Source organism: Diospyros lotus, chromosome 2 (assembly GCF_014633365.1).
Source record: "Diospyros lotus cultivar Yz01 chromosome 2, ASM1463336v1, whole genome shotgun sequence".
Classification (NCBI taxonomy): Eukaryota; Viridiplantae; Streptophyta; class Magnoliopsida; order Ericales; family Ebenaceae; genus Diospyros; species Diospyros lotus.
Genome location: NC_068339.1, coordinates 41,276,927 through 41,304,925, shown reverse-complemented (window position 1 = coordinate 41,304,925; position 27,999 = coordinate 41,276,927). Strand labels below are relative to the sequence as shown.

The following is a 27,999-nucleotide window of genomic DNA, read 5'->3' as shown; positions in this document are numbered from 1 at the left end:
TCTCGAAGGTGTCGGCTAATTCTTCTGGAGAGCTATTGTGCGAAGTACAAGCGGCGAGCTTCCTTTCTCGCATGAAACGCGAAGCACGGGTCGGAACCTAAGCAACAGTGGAGCCGCGGTCGCCTAGGTGATTTGAGGTATTTGAAATCCCTCTCTACGTGGGCAGAAGTTTTCAGTTTTGATCCTTAAATCATTGAAATTCAGTATTTCACCAGCACCGACATCAGTTTTGCGTGTGTTCAACTATGAATTATCTCCTCTTGATTGCTCTGATTTGTTGAGAACGTTGATGATGCCTTTCTCTCCAAACCCTGATCGACGATCAGTGACTGAATGCATTGCTTGTCTCCTTGAAGCAAGCGGTCATATGACCGTGTTTTGTGTTTCTTTCCCCTCAGCCTCTCTGTCTGAATTTGTATTTGGGCGAGAGGAAAATATGTGTCCCCGCCCTACCCATTTGGGTCATTAACCTTTTCCAGAGCCGCCACACAGCCTCACAGGAATTTGTGAGCTCACCTTTGCAATTATGCTTTGTTCCCGGAGGGGGGGGGGGGGTAGGGGTTAGAACGCTACATAATGGAATGCAAAATAATAGAATGGAAACGAAGGATAGGTAAGTAATGTTCCGGTTGTTACTCTCCCCTTACTTGGGATGAATGGAATATAAAGAAGAGTAATGTAGCTTTACTTTGGTTAGATAGAGAATGGAAGGCGAAAGAACGGTGATGTAATAAAAACAAAATAACAATTATACCCCTCACTTTGTTTGGCCGTTAATCTTGCTCTTTTTTAGGCTTGAAGTCATGCCTCAGTTCTTTTGTTTTTTATCTATCATGTAGATTCTTTCTTCATGGTATTGGCATGTTTTAAGCAGACAAAGATCTTACACCTGTTGGCATGCAGAGAATGGAGGGGCCTTTGACCACATAGAATAAAATCACAGAATAGAATCAAGTTATGGGGTAAGAAACCAACTCCGAGACTCAATGATAAAAGAACCAGAAATAATTTTAAGAGAAAAAAATTGAGAGAAAAAACATTTTTTTACTTTACGATCCCACTCTTTTGCGCCACCAGCTTGCATAATTATTTTGTCAGCTCGTTGTTAGGTATGCTCAGTTTTAGGTGGGGCTTTTTAGCCCACGCCTTTGTTGTTTTGTTCCTTTTTCTGATGTAAGTTTATTCTACTCATTCTCGTTCTCCAGCCTTTCGTCATAGGCGCTTTAAGTTTTATTTAGGGAAGCAATCTAATTATTCAGTAATTGCAACCATAACTTGATTAATACATGTCAGTTTGGATAATTTGAATTGCCCATCCCAAATGTTTTTGGTTTCACATTCATTTATCCCAAATTCCAAGAAATTCCTCCGGAGAGATAGAGTGACAAATTGGGGGCATTGCATATATTGTCTTCAATTCATTTATCCCAAACACAACAGATGTTCTAATTACCTTTGATTCATTTTCTTTCAGTCATAATTAGGAAGAAGAGTTGTATTCTCATTGAAAAAGATACTTTTAACTTGTTCTGTGTTCCTTTTCTTCTTGATAAGATTTAGTTTTGATATTCAATACTTGGGAAGGAAGAGAGTTAAGCCATCCACTTAAGTTATCTGAATTTTTTATAGCCTAAACAAATTAAGGTGGTATTCTACATGCTTTACTTCAAATTCACTTTTGCTTTAAACAACAGGATGAGAATCCAGATAGGAAATTGAAAATTCAGAGAAGCAGATGCATTTGCATTGTAAACTTTTCAAGTTTCACATTTGCATGACATGAAACAAGAGGTTTTATTTTTATTTATTTATCTGGTTAATTTTTTGGAGTGGGGGGTGGGTTGATTTGTTGAACTAGGTAAATGCTTTTGAATTGGACTATGATAGCTTTTTAGCAGCCAAAGTATGCCCTTTTTTTCCCTATTGCTCCAACAGATAGTCTAGAGTTTCTGTTTTCCCAATGAAATTTATAGTCCATCTCCTGTACTTTTTGTTTTCTATATGCCTCCTTCCTTATAGCTTTGCGTGGGACTGGACTTGGCATAACTTTCTCTTGTAACACAATTACTATAATACATCCATCATAAGTGTCATAGTCAAATTTTTGAAGATTTCTCATACTATTAGCTGAGAGTTGAGCAGTTCATATTCCATTTAGTAGGAAATAGAAATCTTTATACTGAATTAGGGGATGATTAGGTTTAAATCATCTACTTTAACTTAGTTTAACTATAATAGTGACAATTCATCATCTCATTCTACCCTTAGTTTAACTGTAATTTCTCATTTCATTTGCTAATTATGATTATTATTATTTTTTGTTCTATTCTCTTATATGTGATAGTAAGATTCTGTTAAAGCTGAAAGAAATTTTTATCTGACAACATAACACTAGTTTTGTTGTATGATACAAAATATTGGGTAGTAAAGCACCAACTTGTGCAAAATATGACCTTAACAGAGATGAGGATATTACAATAGATCTACAAGCATACAAGAAATGATAAAATTAGATATGAAGTTATTTGTAATAAGGTTGGAGTGTCTCCTATTGAAGATAAGATTTGTGATGGAGGCACAATTAAGATGGTTTGGTAACATGAGAAGAAGACGAATGGAGATTTCTATTAAGAGACTGGATGGAATGGAACAAGTATTTAGTAAAAGAGATAAAAGAAGATCAAGAAAAATTTGGTGGAATACTCTTAGATACGGTATGGGTTATAAGGGCCTTACTGAAGTTAAGGCCATAGATAGAAATGATTAGCAAGTTAGACTTAATGTAGTTGACTGCGCATGGTGAGATTAAGGCTTGATATGTTGTTGTTTTCCTTTTCCTTGTTTCTTCATGTTTTTGCTGCTTAAATGAATTCTGCAGATGAAAATCTAGATTTCATCTCATGCAATACTCAAAGAGAGAATTTCTAATCATCCAAGTGATGTAATATTCGTTATTGAAATTGGAAGACCTATTGCTATTAGGAAGCATCCATTGATGTCTGATTCAAAGGCAAGTTCTCGCACCACTGCTAATAAGAATTCCAAACGGAATCTCCCTCCATGGATGGGTTCAAGAGAGCATGGGAGTAAATCCCATGGAAATGAGCCAGCAGATGGTGGTGTACAAAAGGAAAATAATGAAGCCAAAAAATCTGAGCACACTAAAGAGAGTGGCAACCTTGGTTGTGGCATTACTCCTCCCAAGGAAATTAAAAGCAACAAAAACTCTTCTCCATCAAGTTTGGGCGCAGCAAGCTTCTCCAAACTTCTGGTACTGAAGTGGTATTTGTTTACCATTTTAGATGATGTTCTCCATAAATTTTGTTTATTGCAACAATAGTTAATTATAATGATGATTTCTGTAGGAAGGGGTTGTATTTGTTCTTTCAGGATTTGTAAATCCTGAGCGGAGCATGTTACGATCTCAGGCCCTGGAAATGGGAGCAGAATATCAACCAGATTGGAATGATAATTGCACTCTCTTGATTTGTGCATTCCCTAACACCCCAAAGTTTCGACAAGTTGAGGCAGACTATGGAACCATTGTTTCTAAGGTAATTCTATTCTTGATGTTCTAATTGTTGCGACTCCTGTAGTTTTGTAACTGTTGGAAGCTTCCTATTTAATTGTCTGATCAATGGACACTTCTCCAAGAGAGTAGTTGAAAACTTATTTCTTTTGCCTGTTGTAGTCCTCAAGATGGTTCAGTATCGACAATCCTATGCTCAGAAAGCATTTTGATGCTCCAGTTGCTAGATAATTTACTGCTGGTTCTGTAATATATACACTTCTAGAGGTCCTGTACTTAATTTATTGCACCTCTATTTTGTTTTTCTTTCTTTCTGTCACATTAAATGGGAGAATTTTGGTTCTATGCCATGTTTCCACTACTAAGTTATGATATATGATGAAGTTATGTATTCTTCCTTCCGTATTCATCTTGAGCTTCATTTTCAAGAGATGTCTTCATTGTCTGCTAATAACTATGGTAGTTACCGATCGCAAGTAGCTGGGAGTACTCCTTGGGGGTGGCTCCATTATTGCCTGCCTTGGGAGATTCCTCATTACCATGGGAAAATATTGTTAGTGATATTCTCTTCACAGTCTGTTGGTTATGTTTGAGCTGTGGAACTAGCTTATTTGCAAAATAAGGCTGAGGTTTCATACAAAACGACCATTTCCCAACCCTCAAAAAGTGAGGAGCACCAGTGTACCCCCTTTTTTTCCTTTAGTCTTTTTCATATTATAATTCTACATTGGAAATTTAAGAAGGATTAGAGGAATACTTTCTACCCATATGTCTATTCGTAAATGACCTATAAATCCATCTTTCAACTATATTTGTCCTTTTGACTTCAAGAAAATGTTACATTTTGTATCATGGCTTTCTTGATTGGCATTTAGGCCCGTTTGTTCAGATCTCTACTCATCTCTACTCAAAGGTCCAATTTTATTCTATTGTGGTTTTCTGATTCTCCACATTTTTATGTGCTTTTTGTCCTACTCATGTGTTTAATAATTTTCATCTCAAGTGGAATTTATTAGAATTTTAGTTGCTTGCTGATTTCATTGGACTAGAGTCTTTGATATAACCTTTCATTTTTCACTTGAGGAGGTTTAGTTTCCATCTATTTTCAAGACTATGAAATCAACCCTGTTAAGCTGTTGACAATTTCGGGCTACATCCCTTGCTCTAAATTTGCTCCTTCCCATCTCAACCTTTCTGACTAAACACTTTGCATTATAAGGCTACCCTTGAAATTGAAGCATGCTAATCTGAACTGAAGATGGTTAGCACATGAGACATGATTAAAAAGTGTAGAAGTTAAGGTGGCCTTTCCAATGCTTTTGTGCAACAGCAGCCCAAACAGCATTTCACATCCTCTATCAGTGTTCTTAGACAATATCCATTTGTGTGTTCCATCTGTAGTTTGGCTTATCAGATTGTTCTTCCTAATAGATTAGTTTTCTCAATAGTTTTGTGTCATGACCCTAGGGTTTTCCTAGGGTTTCAGCAGAGAATTAGGGCCAATTTAAGGATGAATTGGGGCAGAATTTGAGAAAGTGAGGGGAAAACAGAAAGAGGCAGAAGAAACCGGGAGAACGAGAGGGAGAATAGGGTAAGAATTAGAGAGAATCAGAAGGGAGAAAGAGAGGAAGAGAAGCTGGGGAAGGAACTGACAGATCTGAGAGGGGGAGATAGAGAGTTTGGAGAGAGGAAAACAGATTTTCAATTGATGTTTCTAGATAATGCCTATACAACAGCCTTAGTAACTTTATATAGCTACATCAACAACTTAATAAAAAATACAAGAAGCAAAATAACTACCACTAACAATCTTAACAGAATTAACTCCTCCTCCTGAGGATAATCTGCTACACTCAACCCTATCGTAAGCTATTATACATCCTAGGGTCCTGACATTTTGTTTAAGGTTTTTCCATGAAGGTAAGATGTTACAGCTCTGTTGCTTGAGCTACTTCTTGGTTTACCTCTGTGTCATGACCCAAGGAATAATAGAAGGGTATTATTGTAATGGGATTGTAATGGGTTGTTAGGATATTTTTACAAGTTGTTAGAAGCACATGAGTGCTGTTAGGATTTTGTTAGAGATTAGTTAACTAGCTACTATGCCGATATAAAGGCCCCATTGTAAGAGGAGAAGATATGCTTGAATTGATAATTGAAAACTCTCATTCTCTCTCTAAGAATTCTCTCAAATCTCCCTCTTATTTCTCTTTTCTGCTCTCCCTCAATTCTCTCTAATTTCTCCCTCATTCTTCTTCAATTTTTCCCTCTAATACATTCTGCTCTTGACCTTAATTCAATCGGATCTTTCCGATTGTCCATTTCAGCTCGTTATGAACCCTAGGTTCATGACACTCTGTTGCATAACATATTATAGGAATGTTTTGCCATGCATATGATGATAGTGTTTCAATAAGTCACAGATTTCAATGATAATTTTTTCCCCCACTTCAAGTGCTGATGTTTGATATTATCCACTATTAGAATGTAGTATAACTTTTATTTCTTGTTAGAATGCGATTCTGACAAGGGATAATTCCTCGCAATTCAGTAAGGATTTTCTCGGGAATTGGTGAATTTAGAAGGAAAGAAGAAGAATGGAGGGAGAGAAATAGAGAAATAGAGAAGGGAGAGAGAGATCGAGAAGTTGAGAGGGAAATTGAATCAATTGTATTTCCAAAAGTATCTTTCTCTGTCCGCGAAGGTTGGTTATATAAGTCCTAGACCTTGGCGCCAATATTTGGGTTACATATTTGAATTAGGCCCATGTGCCATGTGCTGTAACTGCCAATCTATTTCGTATTACTATAGTATCCTATATCCTCCCCTTATTTACATACTAGTCTCGTGACAATTCCACCCTGCTAGAGACATTACTTGTCCTCATGTAAGTCATAGAAGACCAGTTGCCTTGGGAAACTATTTTAGGAGGTCAGGGAGATATTCCCATGTGTTGTTTTCTAGGTGCAAATTGGACCAGCGGACTAACACCTCTGTGATAGGTGCCTGGTGTCGATAGATGATTCTCCTGTCGATTATAGCTACTAGTTCAGCTTCTTGGTGTGCCAATTGTAGTGCGGTGGGTAATGCAGAATTGGCAGGGTTGGTTCCTGGGGAGGGTTTGAGGAGTGACATGAAACACAGGGTGTATGTGAGACCCTTCTGGCAATTGGAGTTTGTACGCCACTTGTCCGACCTTGCCTACTACTTTAAAAGGCCCATAGAATTTAGGACTGAGCTTAGTAACTGCCTTGGGAGCCAAAGTCTTCAATTAGGCTTGCCTTAGTTTCAGATATACCATGCCACCCATTGCAAATGCCCATTCACTTCTCTTTCTGTCCGCATATTGTTTCATTCTATTTTGGCAGTGGCTAGTTCCTCCCTTAGAGTTTGCAACATTTGCTGCCTCTGAATTAAGTAATCGTCTACTGTGGCTTCCTCTTTGTTGTAAGAGAGGTGGTTTATAGCCGTATAAGGCTTCAAACGGTGTCATCTTCAGGGAGGAGTGTGGAGTGGTGTTGTACCACCACTGAGCTAGGGAGAGCCATTCGTGCCACCCTGTAGAATGCATTAAACTCACGCATCTTAGGTATGTTTCAAGGCATTGATTGGTCTGTTCGGTCTGACCATTCGTCTCCAGGTGGTACGAGGATGACATATGCAGCTATGTGCCTAGGGACTTCATCAGTTCTTTCCAGAGGAGGCTGGTGAAGATTTTGTCTCTATCCGAGACAATCACTTGAGGTAGCCCATGCAATTTGCCCACCTGATCCAAGAAAACTCGTGCCACTTTTTGTGCAGTGAAGGGATGGGCTAAGCCCAAGAAGTGGGCATATTTGGTTATGCAATCCACGACCACCAGCACACAGTCTTTACCTTCTGACTTCGGAAGGCCTTCTATGAAGTCCATGCTGATGTGGGTCCATGCTTGTTCGGGAATGGGGAGTGGATATAGCAACCTGGGAGGGTGTATGTTCTCATGTTTGCACTTGTTGCAAGTGTCACAGCCTTTGACATACTCCATCACATCTTTTCGTAATCCTGGCCAAAAGAATAGTTGTTTAACCTTGTTGTAGGTGTTGTGTATTCTCGAATGACCCCCTATAGGGGAATCATGTAATGCTTCTAGGATCTTATGGCGTAGAGCTTAATCCTCACCAATTAGTATTCTATCCTTGTACCTCAATAGCTCATTCTTCAACACATAACCTGGCTTGCCATCTGGTGCCAGAATCATTTGTTCCAACAACTCTTTGATCCACTCTCATTTGGTGTAACTAGACGTCACTTCCCGGAGCCAATCTGGGGTGATTGCAGTGATGGTAGCAGATGCTCCTTCTTCCACACAACGAGACAGAGCATCGACTGCTTTGTTCTCCTACTGAATACTATAGTCAAAGCCCATTAATTTTGACATGCCCTTTCGTTGAAGGTGAGTATGCAATTTCTGTTGGAGTAAAAACTTAAGGCTCTCATGGCTTGTTTTTATAATAAATTGTCCTCCTTCAAGGTAGTGACGCCACTTCTCTACTGCGATTAGAACAACCATAAGCTCTTTATCATATACACTTAGGCCCAAATGTTCAGGGGCTAAAGCTTAGCTGATAAAAGCCAACGGTCTCCCTCCTTGCACCAATACTACTCCTACTCCTCCATCACTAGCATCAATCTCCAGTATGAAAGGTTGATTGAAATCGGGTAAACTAAGTGTAGGCACCGTACTCATGGCAGTTTTTAATCTCCTAAAAGCTTCCTCAGCCTTTTCATTCCAGTGAAATCCCTCCTTCTTAAATAACTTTGTCAAAGGTTTACTTAAAGTGCCATAATCCTTAACGAATCGACGATAGTACCCTGTAAGGCCCAAGAATCCCTGTAGGGCTTTTACATTAGCAGGTTTGGGCCATGCTGTCATGGCGGCCACCTTTTGGGGGTCTGTGCTAACCCTTTCTCTTGAAATGATATGGCCGAGATACTCCACTTGGGATTGTGCAAATGCACACTTCGACTTCTTAATATACAACTTATTAAATTGGAGGATTTGTAGAGTAGTCCTTAAGTGCTCTAGGTGTTTGGCAAAGGAAGGGTTGTGTACCAAAATGTCATCAAAGAATACCAAGATAAATTGGCGAAGGTAGGGTTCGAATATTTGGTTCATAAGGGATTGGAATGTGGTTGGAGCATTAGTTAAACCAAAGGGCATAACCAAAAATTCATAATGCCCCTGGTGGGTTCTAAAGGCCGTTTTGTGGATATCTTTGGGATGCATTCTGATTTGATGATATCTCGACCTGAGGTCAAGTTTAGAGAAAATTTTGGCTCCATGCAATTCATCTAATAGGTCTTCAATAATGGGTATAGGAAATTTGTTCTTTATGGTTTGTGAATTGAGCTGACAGTAATCAATACAAAATCGCTAACTTCCATCTTTCTTTTTTACCAAAAGCAAGGAGAGGCATAGGGGCTGTATAACAGAAGTGTGCAGCATGTCTTTGATCATGAGTTCAATTTCCACCTTCTGTTTTGGGGGATATCTATATGAACGGATGTTGACGGCCTCAGCATTGGGTTTGAGATTAATAGTATGGTCTATTGGTCTTGGGGGTGGTAGAGACTTAGGTTACTCAAACAAATCCTCAAATTCATCTAAGAGTAAATTGAGATAATCGAATTGAGTTACCTCTCAAGGAGTTTGCGTATCCTCCACTGCGTTCAGCCAGGAGTGCTCTTCATTATTTGTGTCCATCCTTCTGTCCATGGCCTGTACTGAGTATAGCTGGGCTACTTGCGTCCACTTACTCTTGAATAACTTTTGTAGTCTTTTACCAGAAATCATCTTAAATGTTCCGATCTCCATACTGTCAGTCAGGGTCATCCTCCTTCCCCCTTTCTCGAATGTGACCTCCATCTTGTTAAAGTCGAAACAAATGGGGTTTACTTCTCTCATCCAATCCACGCCTAAGACCATATCACATCCCCCCAACTTTAGTAAGCGCAAGTCAGCCTCAAATTCTTCCCCCTGGATCTGCCAACAGAACCCCACACAAGCAGATTTACACAAAGACTTTTTGACTGTTAGCTATGGTTACAGACAATGGTTGAGTCCCCGTCAGGTTGCACTTCAGTGTTCTTGCTATCCCCTCATCCAAGAAGCTGTGAGTGCTTCCACTATCAATTAGAATCATCAAGCGGCTATCTCTTGCTTTTCCCTCCACTTTGATAATTTTATTGGTCACAACTCCCCTTAGTGCATGTAGGGAGATCTCTACCTTCTCCTCGTCACCATCTTTTTCCACAATGTTACCGTCTTCTTCTGTCACTTCGCCCACTCCTTCTGCCCCTTCTAATAACAACAACTGTCTTCTACATTGATGGCCAGGTGTGTATTTATCTCCACACCTGACACACAGGCCTGCTAATCTTCTTTGCTTGCCCAATTGTCCTTGAAACGGTTGGGAAGGCACTGGTAGGGCCGCCAATCCCCTGTTGTTGGACCCCACGGGTCCCCCATTCCTTCCCTATCCCTTATTATTGGATGGTAAGGGCATCGCCTTCCATCCTTTAGTTACACTCTTCTGCTTTTTAACTAGGGCCTCCATTGTTAACTCTTAGCGCATTCAACTTCTTGTTGGACAGTCTTGGGTTGGAACATCTTGACTGTGGGACGGACTTCTTCGTTCAAGCCGCTAATAAAACTTGACACAAAGTAACCCTCCGTCAATGTAGGATACGATAGTAACATAAGGGCCTTCAATTCTTCAAACCTCTGTTGATAGGCTTGCACCAATCCTCCTTGTTTCAATTTGTTGAATTCTTCCACTACATCCAACATTCCTTTTTCTCCAAACCGTTCACAAAGGCCTTCCACGAATTCTTCCCAAGAACACTCTTCCTTCACCCCACTCCAACCTTGATACCATGCATCTCCTTCGTCATTGAGATACGCAGCCGCTAGTGTCACCTTTTGAGCTTCAGCCACATTGTGTAGGCTGAACACCTTGCCACAACGTCTTGCCCACCATCGTGGGTTCTGGCCATCAAAGAGAGGTATCTCCATCTTAGGCATAAGGAAGCCGATCTGGTGTGATCCGGTTCCGTAACCTTGCCTCCTAACTCCCACATTCTCCTCCATGTTTGGTGGTTTGATCTCCAATTCTACCGATCCTTCCAATCGGAAGTTACCCCCGTGGTCATGTAAAATCGGCTCCGATCTATCCTTCGGAGGAAACTCATGTGAAATTCGTACCTGGGTTTGGCGAGTGAGCATCAAAACAAATTGTTGCATCTGATCTTTGAGGGCCTGACCCTACTCCTCCAACCTCGCCGCTTGCAACCTACTTTTCTCTCGCCACACCTGCACCGCTCCTTCAATTCTCCGATCCACAGAATTCTCCAATGCCTCCATCTGATTCTGTATCTCCCCCATCGTGGTCGATACCTAATGGAGCTGTGATTCCATCTGCTTCATTCGAGTTCCGTCTGCCATCTCCAACTCCAACCGCCCAAGATGAATGCTCTTATACCAAATTGTTAGAATGCGATTCTGACAAGCGTAGTTGTTAAAGGCGTGCCCAGGCGCAAGGCGCTAGTTCGGCGCCTCACCTGGGCCGAGGCAAGGCGATTTTAGCAAGGTGGCGTGCCTCATGAAACCTAGGTTTTAATTAAAACCTGGGCAGCCCAATTCGCTTCTCACGCCATCTTCCTCCCGACTCTAGCTGCGCTTGCATCATCTCTTCCACATATTTACATTTCTTTAGTTTAAGTAAATGTCCACATTTTTTTTAATTTATATTTTACCTTCTATTTACTTCAATACATAAATGTAAATAAGAAAGTACCCCTCATTTGGATTCAATAAAAATATCTAAAAAATCAAAATCCATAACAATAAGAAAATAGAATTTTGGTTTTAGTATAAACTCAGGATTTAACAATTTTATCAACCCCAAAATACATACCTACTATTTCTTGAAAAATTCATTAAAAATCATTTTAACAACAATGAATATTAACTATCAAAATACCGTGAGATAATTTTTCAAAATGAAAACATTTTCTTTTATGTTTCCTTATAATGCGCTAATCTTCCAAACTTAGAAAAATAACATTTTTCAAAATGAAAACATTTTCTTAATTGTGGACTTGTAGTGTTTATTGATTGTGGAGAGTACTAAAGCTTGTCCAAATGTAGAAAAAGACCCAATGTATTAAACAAACTCGATCACAATCGGGTTCAACTTCGGCTTCGACTTGTAGATGAAGGGGTGATTGAAGGGGATGATGAAGATATTGACCTTGATGTTGATGATCTCCTTGATGATGATTGATTAAAACTTCTTTATTGATTATGGATTTGTAGTGTTTATATATTTGTTTAGAACTTTGTATGGTAATTGGTACTTGTTTTAGTTTGGGACTTTAAGTTTGAACTTTGATGATGTTTTTAGTTTAGAATTTGCATGATGAATGAATCAACTTTGATGTTGTTAGTTTAGAATTTGAAGATAATGAATCATTAATGATATGCATGTGTTATTATTGATAATTTGATAGTTTTTTTTATGATTTTACAAGATTTTGAGTTTTTTTTTTTTTTTCTAAAAGGTGCCCCTCGCTTCGCAAAGGCGTGCCTCGCCTCGTGCGCCTCGCGCCTTTCAGAATTATGCTGACAAGGGATAGTTTCTCGCAATTCAGTAAGGATTTGCGCAGGAACTGGTGAATTTAGAAGGAAATAAGAAGAATGGAGGTAGAGAAATAGAGAAATAGAGAAGGGAGAGAGAGATCGAGAAGTTGAGAGGGAAATTGAATTAATTGTATTTCCAAAAGGACCTCTCTCTGTCCGCGAAGGTTGGTTATATAAGTCCCGGACCTTGGCGCCAATATTTGGGTTACATATTTGAATTAGGCCCATGTGCCATGTGCTGTAACTGCCAACCTAATTCGTATTACTATAGTATCCTATATCCTCCCCTTATTTACATACTAGTCCCGTGACATTTCTGTTAAGATGTCTTCATGATTCTGGCCATCCTTTTGAAATCAATGGACATGATATAAATCCTAAGATGCAGATGAGTGCTGTCACATTAGACATATTCTGAATGATCTTGGTTAGGTGTGGTGGTTTCAAGAACTAGAAAAGAATGTTATATAAGGTAATGTTTCTAGTCCAGCATATGGTATGAATCTGCTATGGTAGAGTTTTCCAACCTTTGATGTTTAAACTAGTTCTAGCTACAGTGAAGAGACCAGATAATATGTGAGCCATAGAAGATCTTGGGGAATGTCATGATTGTGATGCTATAGACTTGGCAATGTGGTTTTCAGTGACAAGTCTAATTGAAGTAATTTTCTAGTACATAGTTCCCTAGATAATAGAGTTTAAAGGACCATTCTAGCTGATAGGACATCTATACTGGAGCATTTCATTAGTTTCTAGTTCACTTACAACCATTTTGGTACTTCCTAGTTTCCCTTCCCCCTCAATTTATTTTTCAGTTCACTTCTGAAATATATCCATATGATTCATGCATAACCTCTAGTTTTTTGTGCCTATATATAACTGTGCCTGCATTTGGATCTAATCTTTTTAGATGCAATATGTTCATAACTTCAGCTTTAGGGTCATGTTTGTTATAGACAAATTACATAGTGGGCCTACAATGTTTGACAGTGGTTGCATTTTATTGGTACTTCATTTAAGTATTGATCTGATAAGCACAAGTTTATCTGGCATAGGAGTGGATATCAGAGTGTTACAACCAGAAAAAGCTTGTTGACATTGAAATATACCTTATGCATGCTGGGAAACCATGGAAGAGGCAAAACATTTCCCCTGAAGCAAGCCAAGGTCGTGCTTTGTCTCTCAAAGTAACTTGAACCAGTGAATTCATTTTTTTGATGCACATGAGTTTTTCTCTCTCTTTGGCTTTTTACTTGATCTGCTTATGCATATTGTTTGAAAACTATGCATATTGCTTTGTCTCTCAAAGTAACTTGAACTGCAGTGAATTCATTTTTTTGATGCACATGAGTTTTTCTCTCTCTTTGGCTTTTTGCTTGATCTGCTTTTTAATGTTTAACCTTGTTGTAAAATGGGCAAATTAATTTCCATAGCTTTATGTGAAGAACCAGAGAGTTTCCTTTCCCACTCTGCAGCAGAAGATAGTCAAACATTTTGTTAGTTTGATGCATTAAGTTCAAAGTCCTTAATTTCCTATCATTTTGAATCAGCCTTGCATTGTGGCCATGTTGCACATTCTTGATCCAGGTTTGGGACTGGCTGTATTTTATTTTGATATATACATATATATGTATACATGATGAGCCCAATGCATGAGGCTCCTGCATTGCAGGCTCTTGGAAAAAGGTTATTGATAATACTAGCATTAACTACTAGAAGATTACATTGGTGTGAGCTTCCTATGTGGCTCCTCCCTGTAAGCTAATATTAGTGAAAAGCAAATGTCAGGAATGATACCTATTAATTTGAATTTTAACTTGAAATCCAAAGTAATGTTTATGTCATCCAGTAGCACATGCCAATAATGGTAGCTCCATCTTAATAAAGCACGTCAATAATGGTAGCTCCATCTTAATAAAGCAGCTGAATCATGAACGTTATTGCCTTTCCCATGCAGGAATAATTTGGCTTGTAGATAAATTATGAAATTAATGCCTAAGCTTGAAGTAGCCTTAAAATCAAGGAGCACACATCTAAGAACTCTTGAACTCTCTTGCCAAAGGACCACAAAAAAGAATGTCATCAAGTATAAGAGTAGAACTGTGTTGTCAAGGATAAGATGCAGAAAAGTGTGATCCTCTCCTATTATCTATCTCAGCCTAGTAATTCACCCTTGAAGTGTCTAAGTAATCAATCCACCTTTGAAAGGACACTTATACACCTTGAGGCTAAGGACTTCATTATTTAGATGAAAAGATAAGAAGATAAAGGGTCTCTTTCTTTCAACCTCCTCAAACTGTCTAAAAACCGTTAGGAAGTACATTGACAAAAATCTAACAGAAGAATGGAATATTAGGTCTACCCTCTCCATTTTGAGCCAAAGCTTTGTTTTTTCAGATGTATAAAAAATCCAAACACACATGATTGTAGGCCTTCTTTGTATTTAGCTTGCAAAGAAGACCAAGAATCACTCCCTTCAGTCAAAGCCAATGCACTTGTTTGCCACCAAAGATGCATTTAGAAACAAAAAATTAATAACCACTACCCAGTATGTTAATATTGTTTTTTTAGGCCGTGGGGGGGGGGGGGGGGGGGGGGGGGGGTTGTTATCCTCTTAGCTATGTGTTGTATAACGGTGCAGTGTGAGAGGAAGAATCAACAAAACAAACCCAAAATTTGGGCTGAAGTAGCATACATTGAATCTAGAACAATAATATGAAACTTAAAGAGTTTAGGAAAACCTGAATCATTGAATTAGAATAAATATGGCTGCCTACAAAGTGTCTTAAAGGACTATTTATGCTAGGGTTATAGCAGTAATAAATCCAAGGTGTTGATCACAAAGGAATCCTTCTAATTTTTGCCATCTATCTATATTTAAAGTCACATGCTAGTCACATAACTACTCATTAAAGCTAATTATATAATACTAACAATATTAAATCAAAGAATATGCTCTTGCATCGTATAACTTGAGTGTAGCAAAAAATGAGCTAAGCCACTGCATCAGCACTAGGATGTAGTGTCAAATTTGCAAGGGTTGTTGTGCTTTCATATTCGGATAATCAGATGTGAGTGACATACTTAATCAAGGATTGGAGGCTAAGGATTGATCATGGAACTTTGATAATAAATTTTATGAAGTGGTGGATGTGAAGATTAATAGAAGAATCAATATTATTTACATTCAAAAAACAAGATGGGTTGGTGAGAAGGCTCAAATCTTAACTAATTCTATGTAAAAACTTTGGTATTCAAGGAAGGATCATACGAAGAATAGCATCGGAATTATTATGAATAAGACATTAAAAAATGAGGTAGTGGATGTGAAGAGGTTGGGGAATAGGATTATCTTAGTTGAAATTGTTTTAGGAAAAGGCACTTTGACTTTTGTCAGTACATATGAACCACAAGTTGAGTTGGGACAAGGCAAAATTTTGAGAGGATTTGTTGTGAGAAATACCTAGAGGAGAGAAGATCATTATGGAAGTTGACTTAAAATGGTCATGTGGGGAGAGGTGAATGGGTATGGATATGTGCATGGATGCTATGGCTTTAGAGAGAGAAATAATGAGTGAAAGGCTATTTAAGATTTTTACCACATGTGATGAGTGAGGTAGTGGATGTGAAGAAGTTGGGGCAAGGATTTGATAGGATTCTTGATAGAAATCCAAACAACAATCAAATATCAGTAGCGATTAAACTTTCCAGCCAAGAAAAAAGAAACAACCCAGGGCATTCGAGAGGCCCTCTCTCTCTCCAGAATTCTCTTAACTAAGAACCAGCTAGCTTTCTCTCTCTTCTTCCCTCCTATTTATACCTCTCCTCACCTCCTTTTTAATTGAATTCCCCTGCACATGCTAACTATTCTCTCAACATGTGGATTACAATTCTACCTCTCCCATGCGCATATGCTGGTTGTTACACTTGCATGTGCTGACCCCTTCCTCTAATCTTCATGCCTGTTGCTGCTTGTGGCGTCTTTGGTAGGTCCGGTGCACCGGTGGCTTATCAGGATTATCTTAGTTGAAATTGTTTTAGGAAAAGGGTCTTTGACTATTGTCAATACATATGAACCACAAGTCGAGTTGGGACAAGGCAAAATTTTGAGAGGATTTTTTGTGAGAAATACCTAGAGGAGAGAAGATCATTAAAGAAGGTGACTTGAATGGTCGTGTGGAGAGAGGTGAATGGGTATAGATATGTGCATAGATGTTATGGCTTTAGAGAAAGAAATAACAAGAGAAAGGCTATTTAAGATTTTACCACATGTGATTTCATCACATAGCTAATACCATGTTCAAGAACCAGGTTAAACACTTGGTTACATATAAAAATGGTTTATCATAAATCCAAGTAGATTATTTTCTGATGTGATAAAAGGATCGCTTATCTTGTACAGATTGTAAAATTATATCAAGAGAGTGTGTAATCACTCAACATAGACTTATGGTCTTTAACATCCATATCAAAAAATAGAGAGAGAAAAAAGATTAAGAAACAAGAATCCCAAGAATCAAAAGGTGAAAAACAAGTTATTTAAGGTTTTTGGTAAAAGATATTATATAGACTATAGTATGTAAACTAACTTGATGTGGATTGAGATGTGTACTACTGTTTGAAACACGACACCTATTATTCTTGGAGAGTTGAAGGAAAAAGTCCCAAATCAAAAAAAGTCTTGGTGATGGAATAAAGAGATCATCATCATCATCATCATCATCAATTACACATTTTCCTAACCAAGTTAGAGTTAGCGTCATAGTATTCATAATGTCAATTGACTTCAAAAAATCACATTGACAGTATAAATTTATGCAAAAGACAATGTGGCAAAATTTTATGTCGGATACCTTTCCTAACACAACTCTTTAGTGGGGGAATGATGAAATGACAATCTTTGATAATTTTGTCATCATCCAATGATGAAGTTCCAACACCATCTTCATTAGAAAAATTTCATGAGATGGTAGTGAATGAAGATAATTGATATGGCTGTAAATGAAGATAATTGATAGAGTGAAAAGATATGAGAAGGAATTAAAATTAAGAGAGCATACAGCGTTAAAAGAGCTTATTGCAAGACTTTACATACATGTTGCAACAAAGACAACTTGAAGTTTATATTTTGGGGGTAGGGGAAAGGAAGCAGAAAAGGCAAAGAGTGAAGTGAAGTAAAAAAAACTTACGAAAATTTGTACTGCCAACTTGACAGAAAAGACAAGAAAAGAAATATATGAACAGAACCAAAATAACCTAAGTAGAATAGCCTTAGGTATGCGGAAAGATCGAATCAATCAAACTTAATGTTTGTACTAAATGAAAGTCATATAAATATAGGTGTAAGGCTATGGCTTCTACTCCTAATCCTACAAGATATAGGATACAAATTCTAATTTAAAATAGATTATAGATAGATAGGATACAAAATTTTAATCTTTAAGCAACGCATATCTTCTTCTTCTCTCTTATCTCCTTCAGATTTATTCAGCTACTTATCTTCCTTTTATTCAAACATCAATACCTCCTTATCTAAACCCTTTACTCAGATTCTCCAACACTCCCCCTCAAACTGATAAATAGATGTCTCTCATTCCTTGCTTGCCAATAAGATATTCAAATCTAAGTCTTGACATGGCTTTTGTAAATATATTTGCTTCTTGACTTGCTGTAGGTAGATAGGTTAGTTTTATTCCTCCTTGCTCAATTTCCCTTTGAATAAAGCTTTTATTAATCCTAACATGTTTTATCCTATCATGTTGGATGGGATTATTAACAATATTTATAGCTAACTTATTGTCACGGTAAAGTCTTGTTGGTGAAGTCAGCATCAACAAATCCTTCAACCCCCCTAGTATCACTTTTTTGGAACAATAATCCCTTTCCTGGTGTTCCCTTTAGGTATCTTAAAATATGATAAACTGCATTCATATGTTGTTGAGTAGGTGAGTGCATAAATTGGTTCACAATACTCACAACATAGGCAATATCTGGGGAAGTGAGAGATAGGTAAATTAGCCTCCCAACTAACTTTTGATACCTTCCTTTATCAACAAGAGGATCATCATCGGTTATTTTATACTTCCAATTTCTCGCAAGGGGTGTATAGGTTGGTTTGCTTCCCAGCATCCCAATATCTTTTAGGAGATCAAGACTATACTTTCTTTGAGAGATTAAAATGCCTTGTTTGCTCCTTGCTACTTCCATCCCAAGGATGTACTTAATGGTTCTCAAGTCTTTAACCTCAAATTCATCTCTCAATCTATGTTTTAGTGTAGTAATCTCTCGAATATCATCATCAGTGATGATAATATCATCTACATACGCAATCAAGATAGCTCTTTTCCCATTTGCTGCATGTTTAGTAAACAATTTATGATCGGCTTCTCCTTACTTGTACCCAAACTTGATAAGAGTAGAACTAAATTTTTTAAACCATGCTCTTGAGAATTGCTTTAATCCATAGAGCAATCTATGCAGTTTACTGTCACATTCCTAGGGTTGTGATAGGAATTAGGGGAGAAATCAGAATGGAAGGAGGGGGAGAAATCAATAGAAAAGGGAGGGAGAATAAGAGAGAAGTGAGAGAGGGATAGAGAAAATTAGAAGGAAAGGGAATTCAATTTCATTTCACACGATAACCCATCCTCTTACAAGTAGCCATTTTATAGGCATAGTTAGCTGCTAACTGTCTTCCTAATAGCACTCATGTGCTCCTAACAGATTGCAAAATATCTCTAACAAACTATGAACCCAATTACAATATTGCCCCTCTATTGCTTCTAGGGTCATGACATTTACATTCCTTGCCCACTTTCTCTCCTTTCTCAAATTTGGGTAGAATCTTCATATAGATTTCTTTCTCTAACTCTCCATTTAGGGAAACATTTTTTATATCTAGCTGAAACAATTCCCAATCAAGATTAACAACAAGAGATAATAGGACTCTTATGGAATTTAATTTTGCCACAAGAGCAAAAGTCTCCTCATAACCCTTGAACCACCAACCTTACGCCTGTCTATGCTCCCATCTAACCTATATTTGACAGAAAATACCCATTTATAGCCAACAATCTTCTTATTCTTTAGAGTTTCAACAATATCCTATGTATGATTGCCAGTAAGAGCCTTCATTTTCTCCTTAACAACTTCCTTCCACTTGGGATCTTTTAAAGCCTCGTGAATGTTTTGTGGGATAACCACTTCATCAATTATTACGGTGAAAGCCTTGAACTGGGGAGACAATCTAGAGTATGTTAAGTAATTTGAGATATGATACTTAACACAAGATCTTACCCCCTTTCGAATAGCAATAGGAATGTCTAGATCACAGTTAGCCTTGATGTTTTCCTCACTTGTTGGACCACAATCCGGTTCTAATAATTGGCTGAGTTGAGGAGCAAGACCTTTTGGCCTCCTAGAGTAAACCTTTATAGGTTTATCCGAGTGTACTTCTTCTCTTGGACTAGTAACCACAGGCTCAGCTGATTGAGTGAGGTGGTGGTCTAAAGAAAGATCAAGAGAGGAGGTGGAATTGGACTGACTGATTTAGGTTGTTCTATTGTAGCTGGTTGTGAAAAATCAACTGTAGCAACTTGTGTAGAGTCAGCACCTGAAGAGGGTGAAAGAAAAGAAGGGAGAGACACATGCATAGATAGAGTGGGATATCAATGTCCTTCTTCCCTTGATGTTTTCCATTTAATTGAGTAATAGGATTCATGCTCAACAAATGTTACATCACAAAAGATAAAAAACTTTAATGATAGGGGGCAATAACATTTGTATCCCTTTTGAGGGGGAGAGTAGCCAAGAAAAATGCATTTAATGGCTTTTGGTTCAAGTTTATGATGGTTAGGTTTGATATGATGAACATATACAATGTAACCAAATACTTTCGGAGGAAGAGAACTTAGGACTCGAGCATAAGGAAAAATGCTCAGCAAGTTGTGTTAGTAAGGGAATCTAACAGTTAAGCACTTTAGACGGCAAGCGGTTTATCAAATAAGAAGCTGCTAGAATAGCTTCTCCCCAATACCTATTAGGAATAACACTAGTAAATATTAAGGAACAAGCCGCTTCAAGTAAATGGCGATTTTCCTCTGAGCCACCAGCCCATTTTGTTAAGGAGTATAGGGGTTGGTGCTTTGATGAAAAATCCCATGTTTGGTAAGATATTGGATAAAAGGATAGGAAAATACTCACGGCTCTTGTCAGTCCTAAGAATGCAAATAGAGGACTGAAATATATTAAGAATTAGTTTGTGAAAGCTTTGGAACACAACACACACCTCTGATTTTTCTTTCATAAGATATACCCAACACACCCTAGTATGGTCATCAATGAAGGTGACAAACCATCGGGCACCAGACAAGCTTGAAATTCTTTCTGGTCCCCATGTGTCCCTGTGAATTAAGTAAAAAGGTTTGGATGGTGTGTGAGGATGAGGTAAATAAGTGTTGTGTGTTTGTTTGACAAGAATATAATGTTTACACTGAAGCACTAATTTTTTTTTATTGATGAATAAACTTGGATACAAACGTCTTAGGTATGAAAAGCTTGGATGACCAAGGCGTTTTTGCCATAACTAAATTTCAGAATTAGAACTAACAGTAAAAGATAGCTTATGTGGTAACTAATCCATAGGAGAAGCCTTGTTTTGAGCCCATCATTTTCCTCAGCATTGCCAATCATCTTCCTTGAAGACTAGTCCCGAAAAATACAATGAGAGGGAAAAAATATTACAATGCAATCTATGTCCCTAGTTAATTTGCTAACTGACAGCGAATTACACTTCAAATTTGGCACATATAGGACAGATTTAAGTTGCAAACTAGATATATATACATCCCCTTTCTCCCTAACTAAAGCCATAGTACCATCTGCCATCAGAACTTTCAGCTCCTTATCATTGAGCTGAAGTTGATTGAATGTGGTTGTAGACTCGGTCATATGATCAGATGCCCCTGGGTCTACATCCCAACAAATTCCCTTGAGTTTTCTAGACCACAAAGAGTATGTTAGATTACATTTTTGGGCCATTGATGCTGTGAGACTTGTGGCTGAGGTATCTAACTCTTTTGTAAGATGAGAAGTGCTCATAAGCTTCTGCAAAAAATCCACCTGTTCAGCAGTTAGGTTCAGATTTATACCTCTATCAATGGTAGGGGCAATTACTAAGATGTAAGCTGGCTTTTCTTTCTCCCTTTTGTTCTTTGGCTTCCAGTTTGTTGGCTTCCTATGGAGTTTCCAGCAAGTATCTTTACTGTGGTAGGGTTTATTACAGCGTTCACACGTGTTTCCCTAGGAGATTCTTCACGTTTGTCTGTAGCAAGTGCAGAACCTACACTTGGGTCTAGCGCTGCCTGGAGCATCACACACTTCCTGCTTTCCTCCCTTCTAACTTCAGAAAACACTTCCTGGAGGGATGGAAATGGTTTAGTACCAATTAATTGGCCCCGGACCTCATCTAGATCAGCATTAAGGCTTTGGAGGAAGTCAAATATCCTCTCTTTTTCCATCATCTTGCTGTACGTTAAGTTGTCTGTGGAACACACCCAACTTGGATCATAGAAAAGATCCATCTCCTGTCAGGTATTATAGTATTCAGTAACACCAATATTACCTTGTTTAGTGGTTCTATTGGCTGATCGGATCTCAAAACACTGGTCTATGTTTTCAAGATCATAAATAGATCTCTTGGACAACATCCAATACTTCCTTAGCAGTGTTGTAGAAGAGATATGTTTGACCAATCTTCGGCTCCATGGAGTTTATAAGCCAAGCCATGATTATTGAGTTTTCTGCCTCCCATCTTTGATAATCAGTTGTATCCTTTGATGGAGTTGAAACAGCTCCTGATAGGTAGCCAAATTTACCCTTGCCTTTAATTACCAACATAACAGATTGAAACCATTCTTGGAAATTTCTTCCATTCAATCTGTGTTGTGTGATCTGCAAGGTGTGGCTATCGAGGAACATCTGGAATTGTTGTAGCCGGAATTGCTGCCAGTTGAGGGTTTGGAATGATGGAAGATTCTGCAGTTGTATGAACTGCATTCTCAAGGTTGGAAGAGGCCATAATATCTTGATTCTTGGCTAGGAAGAACCGAGCTTTGATACCATGAACAGAACCAAAATAACCTAAGTAGAATAGCCTTAGGTATGAGGAAATGTTGAATCAATCAAACTCAGTGTTTGTATTGAATGAAAGTCATATAAATACAGGTGTAAGGCTACGGCTTCTACTCCTAATCCTGCAAGATATAGGATACAAATTCTAATTTAAAATAGATTACAGATAGATAGGATAGAAAATTTTAATCTTTAAGCAACACATATCTCTTTCTTCTCTCTTATCTCCTTCAGATTTATTCGGCTGCTTAACCTCCTTTTATTCAAACATCGATACCTCCTTATCTAAACCCTTTTCTCGGATTCTCCAACAATATATATAATGTATAAGTTAGCTGAAGTAAAAGAAGAAAATAAAGGATTTGAGGCAAATGAAATGCATAAAAAAAAAAAAAACACACTCACACAAAAAGGTCCTATAAATGAGGGGTGATCAAGAAGAGATAGAAAGAATATTTCTCAACGTGATTCAACAAATGTGGATAAATAAATGTTATGTTAGAACATTGCGGTGATTCCAAACAAGATGAAAATTGTATGTTCTGTAGACATGTTTGCCTAAATGAAGTGATTGAGCAAAGGTTGTGAGGAATTGAGGTGTTCAAAAACCAATTTGGTTTTATGATTAATAGGTTAACAAGAAAAACCATGGAATTTGATGTATTGTCCTATTTGGTACAATGCATGGACTTGCTGCTTGAAAAGAGACTCAGAGCAATCTTGATGCTCTGGGAGCATTCATTCTATGTGCTTCCAAACTATGTCAAAGCTAGGTTTTTAGGGCTAGCTCTGGCATGTAAATTTTTTCTTGTCAATTGAATAATGCCATTGTTTTTGAATTATTTGATGATTATGATAATCATGTCCTCTGAATTAAGGCTTTCCACAGCAAACCTGTATACAAAGTCAAGGTAAACTAGTACTGTGTGGATATGTCCAAACATAAATGTTTTTATCATGTGGTTAAGGTTTTTATTTTTTTGCCCCTTCTTTTTTCTTTTTTTCCCTGCCCTTAGATGTATCTCTTTCTCAAGCAGTGGCTTACTTTTGTTGCAAGAACTACCTGATTTCTCAACTCAATGGCTTCTTGCAGAACTGGAATCTTCTGTGTCTAGGAGAACTCAAAGGCAAACAGATAGAAGATCGCATGCAAAACCAACTGCTCCTGTTTCTACCAAGGTTCTTTTTGATATCTAAAATTATTTCATGAATTCAAATTCTGTGTAGTTGTCATGTATTTAAATTATGTGCTGCATGATTTGTTTTACGCCACATGTACCAACTTAACAGTAACAGTTACCTTTATTGGAAGCTGGAACTGGGATTTTCAATCTGTTCATATTTCATTTCCTTTCAGAAACTTCATTGTTTATATATGATTGCTTGCCTAGTTGTACTTCTGTTGATCTGTATCTTATATTATCCATAAAGCAGAGTGGATCTGTCATTCCTGCTAAAGAGTGTTTCTCTGCTTCTAAAGTGAAGACGTGGGCTATTGATGATTTAAATAAAACCATCTCATGGCTAGAGAGCCAAGATGAAAAGGTACCTGCTATGGTCCTTTTTTTTTTTTTTTGGCCAAGTCTATTATGGTCTTGTTCCTATTTGGTGTCCCTGTTAGTAATGCTATTATGTGATTGTTGATGTGCTTTTTGCTTTTGCTCTCACTATATCACTTTAGGTATGTTTTTTGTATACCGATTTTCAGTTGATTTACTTTTGCAACTTTGTTTGTTTTGGAGATCTTGAAGAGCTTGATTCACTATCACATCTTAAATATGAAGTTTATCTCTGCTGTTTACATTGATTATTTAATTAGCTGCTGTATATTTTGTTATAATGTCAGAGAAGATAACTAGTTATGCTAATTGAGTTGTGTGTCAGACCTCAAAAAGGAGCAGTAGAAATTTTTTCTTGTTGATCTAGAAATTTGCATTGGTGGAGAATGTCAGGTAATTTTTGCTTGTAGAATACATGGAAATTTAAAAAAAAAAAAAATGAATAAGAGCAGGTTGTCTTTTCCCCTGGATTTCAAATTGGAATTTTATTTACTGGCATAGAACTGAACTAAATGGACAGGAACTATCTATCCAAGAGAAAAGAATAAAATAAACTAGCCTTTAAAGTGATGGGTTAAATGGCCCTGACTCCAATGTCTTACCTTCATAACTTAGCAAGTATTTATCTTCCATTATTCTACATGCTTTGTATTTTAAGAGATCCTCTTGTGCTTTTCTTGCAGCCAGAGGACAGTGAAATAAGAAAAATAGCAGCAGAAGGAATCCTAGTTTGTTTACAAGATGCCATAGATTTGCTAAAGCAGAACCAGGTATACCATTCTTCTTTTCATCAAGTGTGTTTTCCCGATAATGCTTCTTATTTGGCAATTAGGAAGTTCTGTTAATGCTTTCCTGAAATAAGCTTGATTTCAGGTATCCAACTTGCATTTAGATATTTAAAAAAAAAAAAAAAAAAAAACCATGGGGAGGTTGTGTTCGATTCTGTTTGAGTCCGTTCCAATGTTCATTGTTCAAACATGCAAATGATGTGTTTAGATCTGAAACTGGTCAGTCAGATCTCAAAAAATATTGTACTCTCAACTGTGACTCTGTCACAACTCTGGCAACTGGAAGGAATACTATTAGTCTTAGAGACTGATGCCAGCAATCGTGATATGCAGATAATAATGTTGATTCATTAGTATCTATCGTGTTCAACAGTCATGCTACAAAGATTATTTTGATTTGCCATTGTAGTTAGGATAGTGGTTGCTGTCTTCATATGAAAATAGGCCTGTTCCTTTCACCTATCCTGTTCCAGTGTTGCCAGCAATGAAGTTTTCACACCCAGTAATCATGTTTTGTTTTTTCTTTTACATTGTGAAATTACAATGGAATACTGAACCGTTTAAAATTACAATGAGACTGCATCAAGGTTCTGCACTAAGTCCATACTTATTTGCTTTACTAATGAATGAATTCACAGAAACACATTCAGATAGAGGTGCCATGGTGTATGTTATTTGCAGATGACATAGTGTTGGTGGATGAAACAAAAGAGAGAGTGAACACTAAACTTGAGTTGTGGAGAAACAATTTAAAATCGAAGGGATTTAAATTAAGTAGAAGGAAAACATAATATATGGAATGTAAATTTAGTAAGAATGCAAGAGTGGATGATGTTATAATAAAATTGAAAAACCAAATCATACAAAGAAAAGACCATTTTCGATATTTGGGATCAATGATTCAAAAAGATGGAGAAATTCACGAGGATGTCACACATAAAATTAAGATAGGTTGGCTAAAATGGAGAAATACATCGGGGGTGTTATGTGATGATAAAATCCTATTAAAACTAAAAGAAAAATTTTATAGGACAGTTATAAGATCAGTTTTGTTGTATGGCTCAAAATATTAGACAATCAAATACCAGTATGAGCAAAAGACGAGAGTTGCAGAGATAAAGATGCTAAGATGGATGTGCGGTCATATAAGAAAAGATAAAATTATAAATGAAGTTATTCGTAATAAGGTAGGAGTAGTGCTAATCGAGGAGAATATGAGAAATACTAGACTAAGATGGTTTGGTCATGTGAGAAGAAGATCAAGAGACACTCCTGTCATGAGAGTTGATGAAATGGAACAATTAGTCAAAAAAAAGGTAGAGGCAGACCCGAGAAGACTTTGTGAGAGACATTAAAGTTTAATATGAAGTGTACGAGTCTAAATGAAGATGCGACAAAAGACATAAATATATGAAAGTCTAGAATTCATGCAGCTGACCTCACATAGTGGGATAAAGGCTGGATATGTTGTTTTTTAAATATTCTGATGCCCAACATTCCTTTGTTTAGCACAATGCTCCTGTCCAAATGGATGCTAGGTTGTTTAATTTCTGGTACATCCTGATGCATATAGCTGAATTTTTTGCCATATTAGACCAAAGATCTGCATTACTGCTCATTTATGTTGGGTGAAACGGGTTCTTTGAGAGGTACTTTGACTATTTTCATCAGAACTTCCCAACTATTTCAAATGGAGCTATTTCTGACTATATTCATACTGATTATTGTATCAAAACTCCTGGAACTTTAGTCCTTATGTGGATTATCAGAGAAATCGTTCTAACTTTTGAAGTATACTTGCTGACTGAATGTTTTTTCTTAACATTATCCATTTGTGTACAATGAATCCAATCAGGATCTCGGACAACTGACTGAGCAATGGCAATGCATCCCTCGGGTAGTTGAGGAGCTGGCAAGGCTTGAAGGCGCTGCAAATGGTTCAGCCGCCCCCTCTAAGAAAGACCTTTGCAGGGAAGCAATGACCTGCAAGCAAATTTATGAGGCTGAGTTTAACCGTCTAGACGATGAATCATTCGTGGAGAAGAAAAGGGCCAGAACCAAAGAGACCAAGGATGACAATAAGAAGAACAGAGTTGATCCAGGTGATGCACCCGCCTACGACAGTGACGAAACAATCGGGATGACAGAAGAAGAAATAGACCTTGCTTACAATACTGTGGCTCCTGAGCTCAGTAGACATGGAGTGGATCTGTGCAAGAGATGAGATGGATGCTGTTTTAACTTCACTGATATAGCTAATGAAGTCAACTCTCTCCTTTCTTTGTTACCCGCTTGACATTCACTAAATTTTCGTTCTGTACAGCCACTGCTTGACAAAATTAGAATTATTTTTCTGTTTCAGAATTTGCTCCCTTTGTGGAGCTTTCTAATTTTCCCCTCTTTTTCTCCCCTTTTAACCTTGCTCCAGACTTTTGGCCTTCACACTAATTTATAATCTTACAAACTAATTTTAGCATGAAGCTCAAACTCTTTTTCCTTGTTTTCTTCTTGGATCATCACTCTTTGAGTTTACGTATCGAGCGAGGGCAGTAGTTTACGAATTAGGTGCATCAAATAAGTATAAAGAAATATAAACTTTGATAACTCAAACTTGTTCTGGAAAATAAATTTTTTTTCCTCTTATTCTTACTCTTCAATTGCATTGGCTATTGAAATCCTTTAGTTCTAACCTTATTTCCTTTTTCTTTTTATCAATATCACTTTCATAAGCAACCATTGGAATTTAGATGAGTGTTGCAGATTTTTTTGGAGTTGGATTCAGTGGACCTCGATGGAGGTCCACAAGGATGTGCCAAGAATAATTCTTTTTGTAATATTCAAGATGGGGCCAGCGTTACATTTTGTTAAAGTTTTTGGTATTATTATCGTTATTTTTTATTATGTCTTTGTCTTTATTCCATTTCTATTAAAATATATTTAAATATAGTTAGTATAACTTGATGTGCTTACAAAATTATGAAATGATCGAGATTAATTATGTCTATTAATTTTAATTGATTGATAGAATTCAATAAAATATCTTTCAAGTCGTGTTAGACATAAATTATTATCTCAAAAGTAATGTATAACATGAATTATTGACAAACGAAATTGTTATAATCTCTTAAAAATGATATTTTGTTAGTTTTATCCTCTTTACTAAGTTATGATATCGAATAATTTATTTAAATTCTAATATGATGTAGTTAGAGTTTTAACTTTGATGCCTTTTAAATTTAAGGTAATGTTTAAAAATAATTTTATTATAGTAAGTCTATTATAATAATAGCAAAATATAAACTAATATGAAGT

General features: G+C 37.3%; 1 protein-coding gene across 5 annotated transcripts; it reads left to right on the top strand.

Moving 5' to 3' along the window:
- On the top strand, positions 1–27,095 carry LOC127795135 (DNA-repair protein XRCC1). 5 transcript variants are annotated; one of them, XM_052326603.1, is made up of 9 exons: positions 1–137; positions 840–962; positions 2,983–3,271; positions 3,366–3,554; positions 13,265–13,376; positions 23,434–23,519; positions 23,775–23,885; positions 24,583–24,669; positions 26,543–27,095. In XM_052326603.1, the coding sequence occupies exons 2-9, from the start codon at positions 958–960 to the stop codon at positions 26,909–26,911; spliced, it is 1,248 nt and encodes a 415-aa protein (XP_052182563.1). In that variant the 5' UTR covers positions 1–137; positions 840–957; the 3' UTR covers positions 26,912–27,095. The 5 variants fall into 5 exon arrangements, with proteins under 5 accessions (XP_052182563.1, XP_052182567.1, XP_052182564.1 ...); XM_052326607.1 differs by lacking the exon at positions 840–962 and having other exon boundaries at positions 2,987–3,271; XM_052326604.1 differs by lacking the exon at positions 840–962.
- Positions 27,096–27,999: the final 904 nt, after the last annotated feature.

What these genes read in the sequence shown, in the direction of transcription:
- LOC127795135 (XM_052326603.1), top strand. An exon ending in CAAGCTTCTCCAAACTTCTG is followed by an intron (nt 3,272 to 3,365) that starts GTACTGAAGTGG and finishes TGATTTCTGTAG; the next exon opens with GAAGGGGTTGTATTTGTTCT. An exon ending in ATTTGCTAAAGCAGAACCAG is followed by an intron (nt 24,670 to 26,542) that starts GTATACCATTCT and finishes GAATCCAATCAG; the next exon opens with GATCTCGGACAACTGACTGA.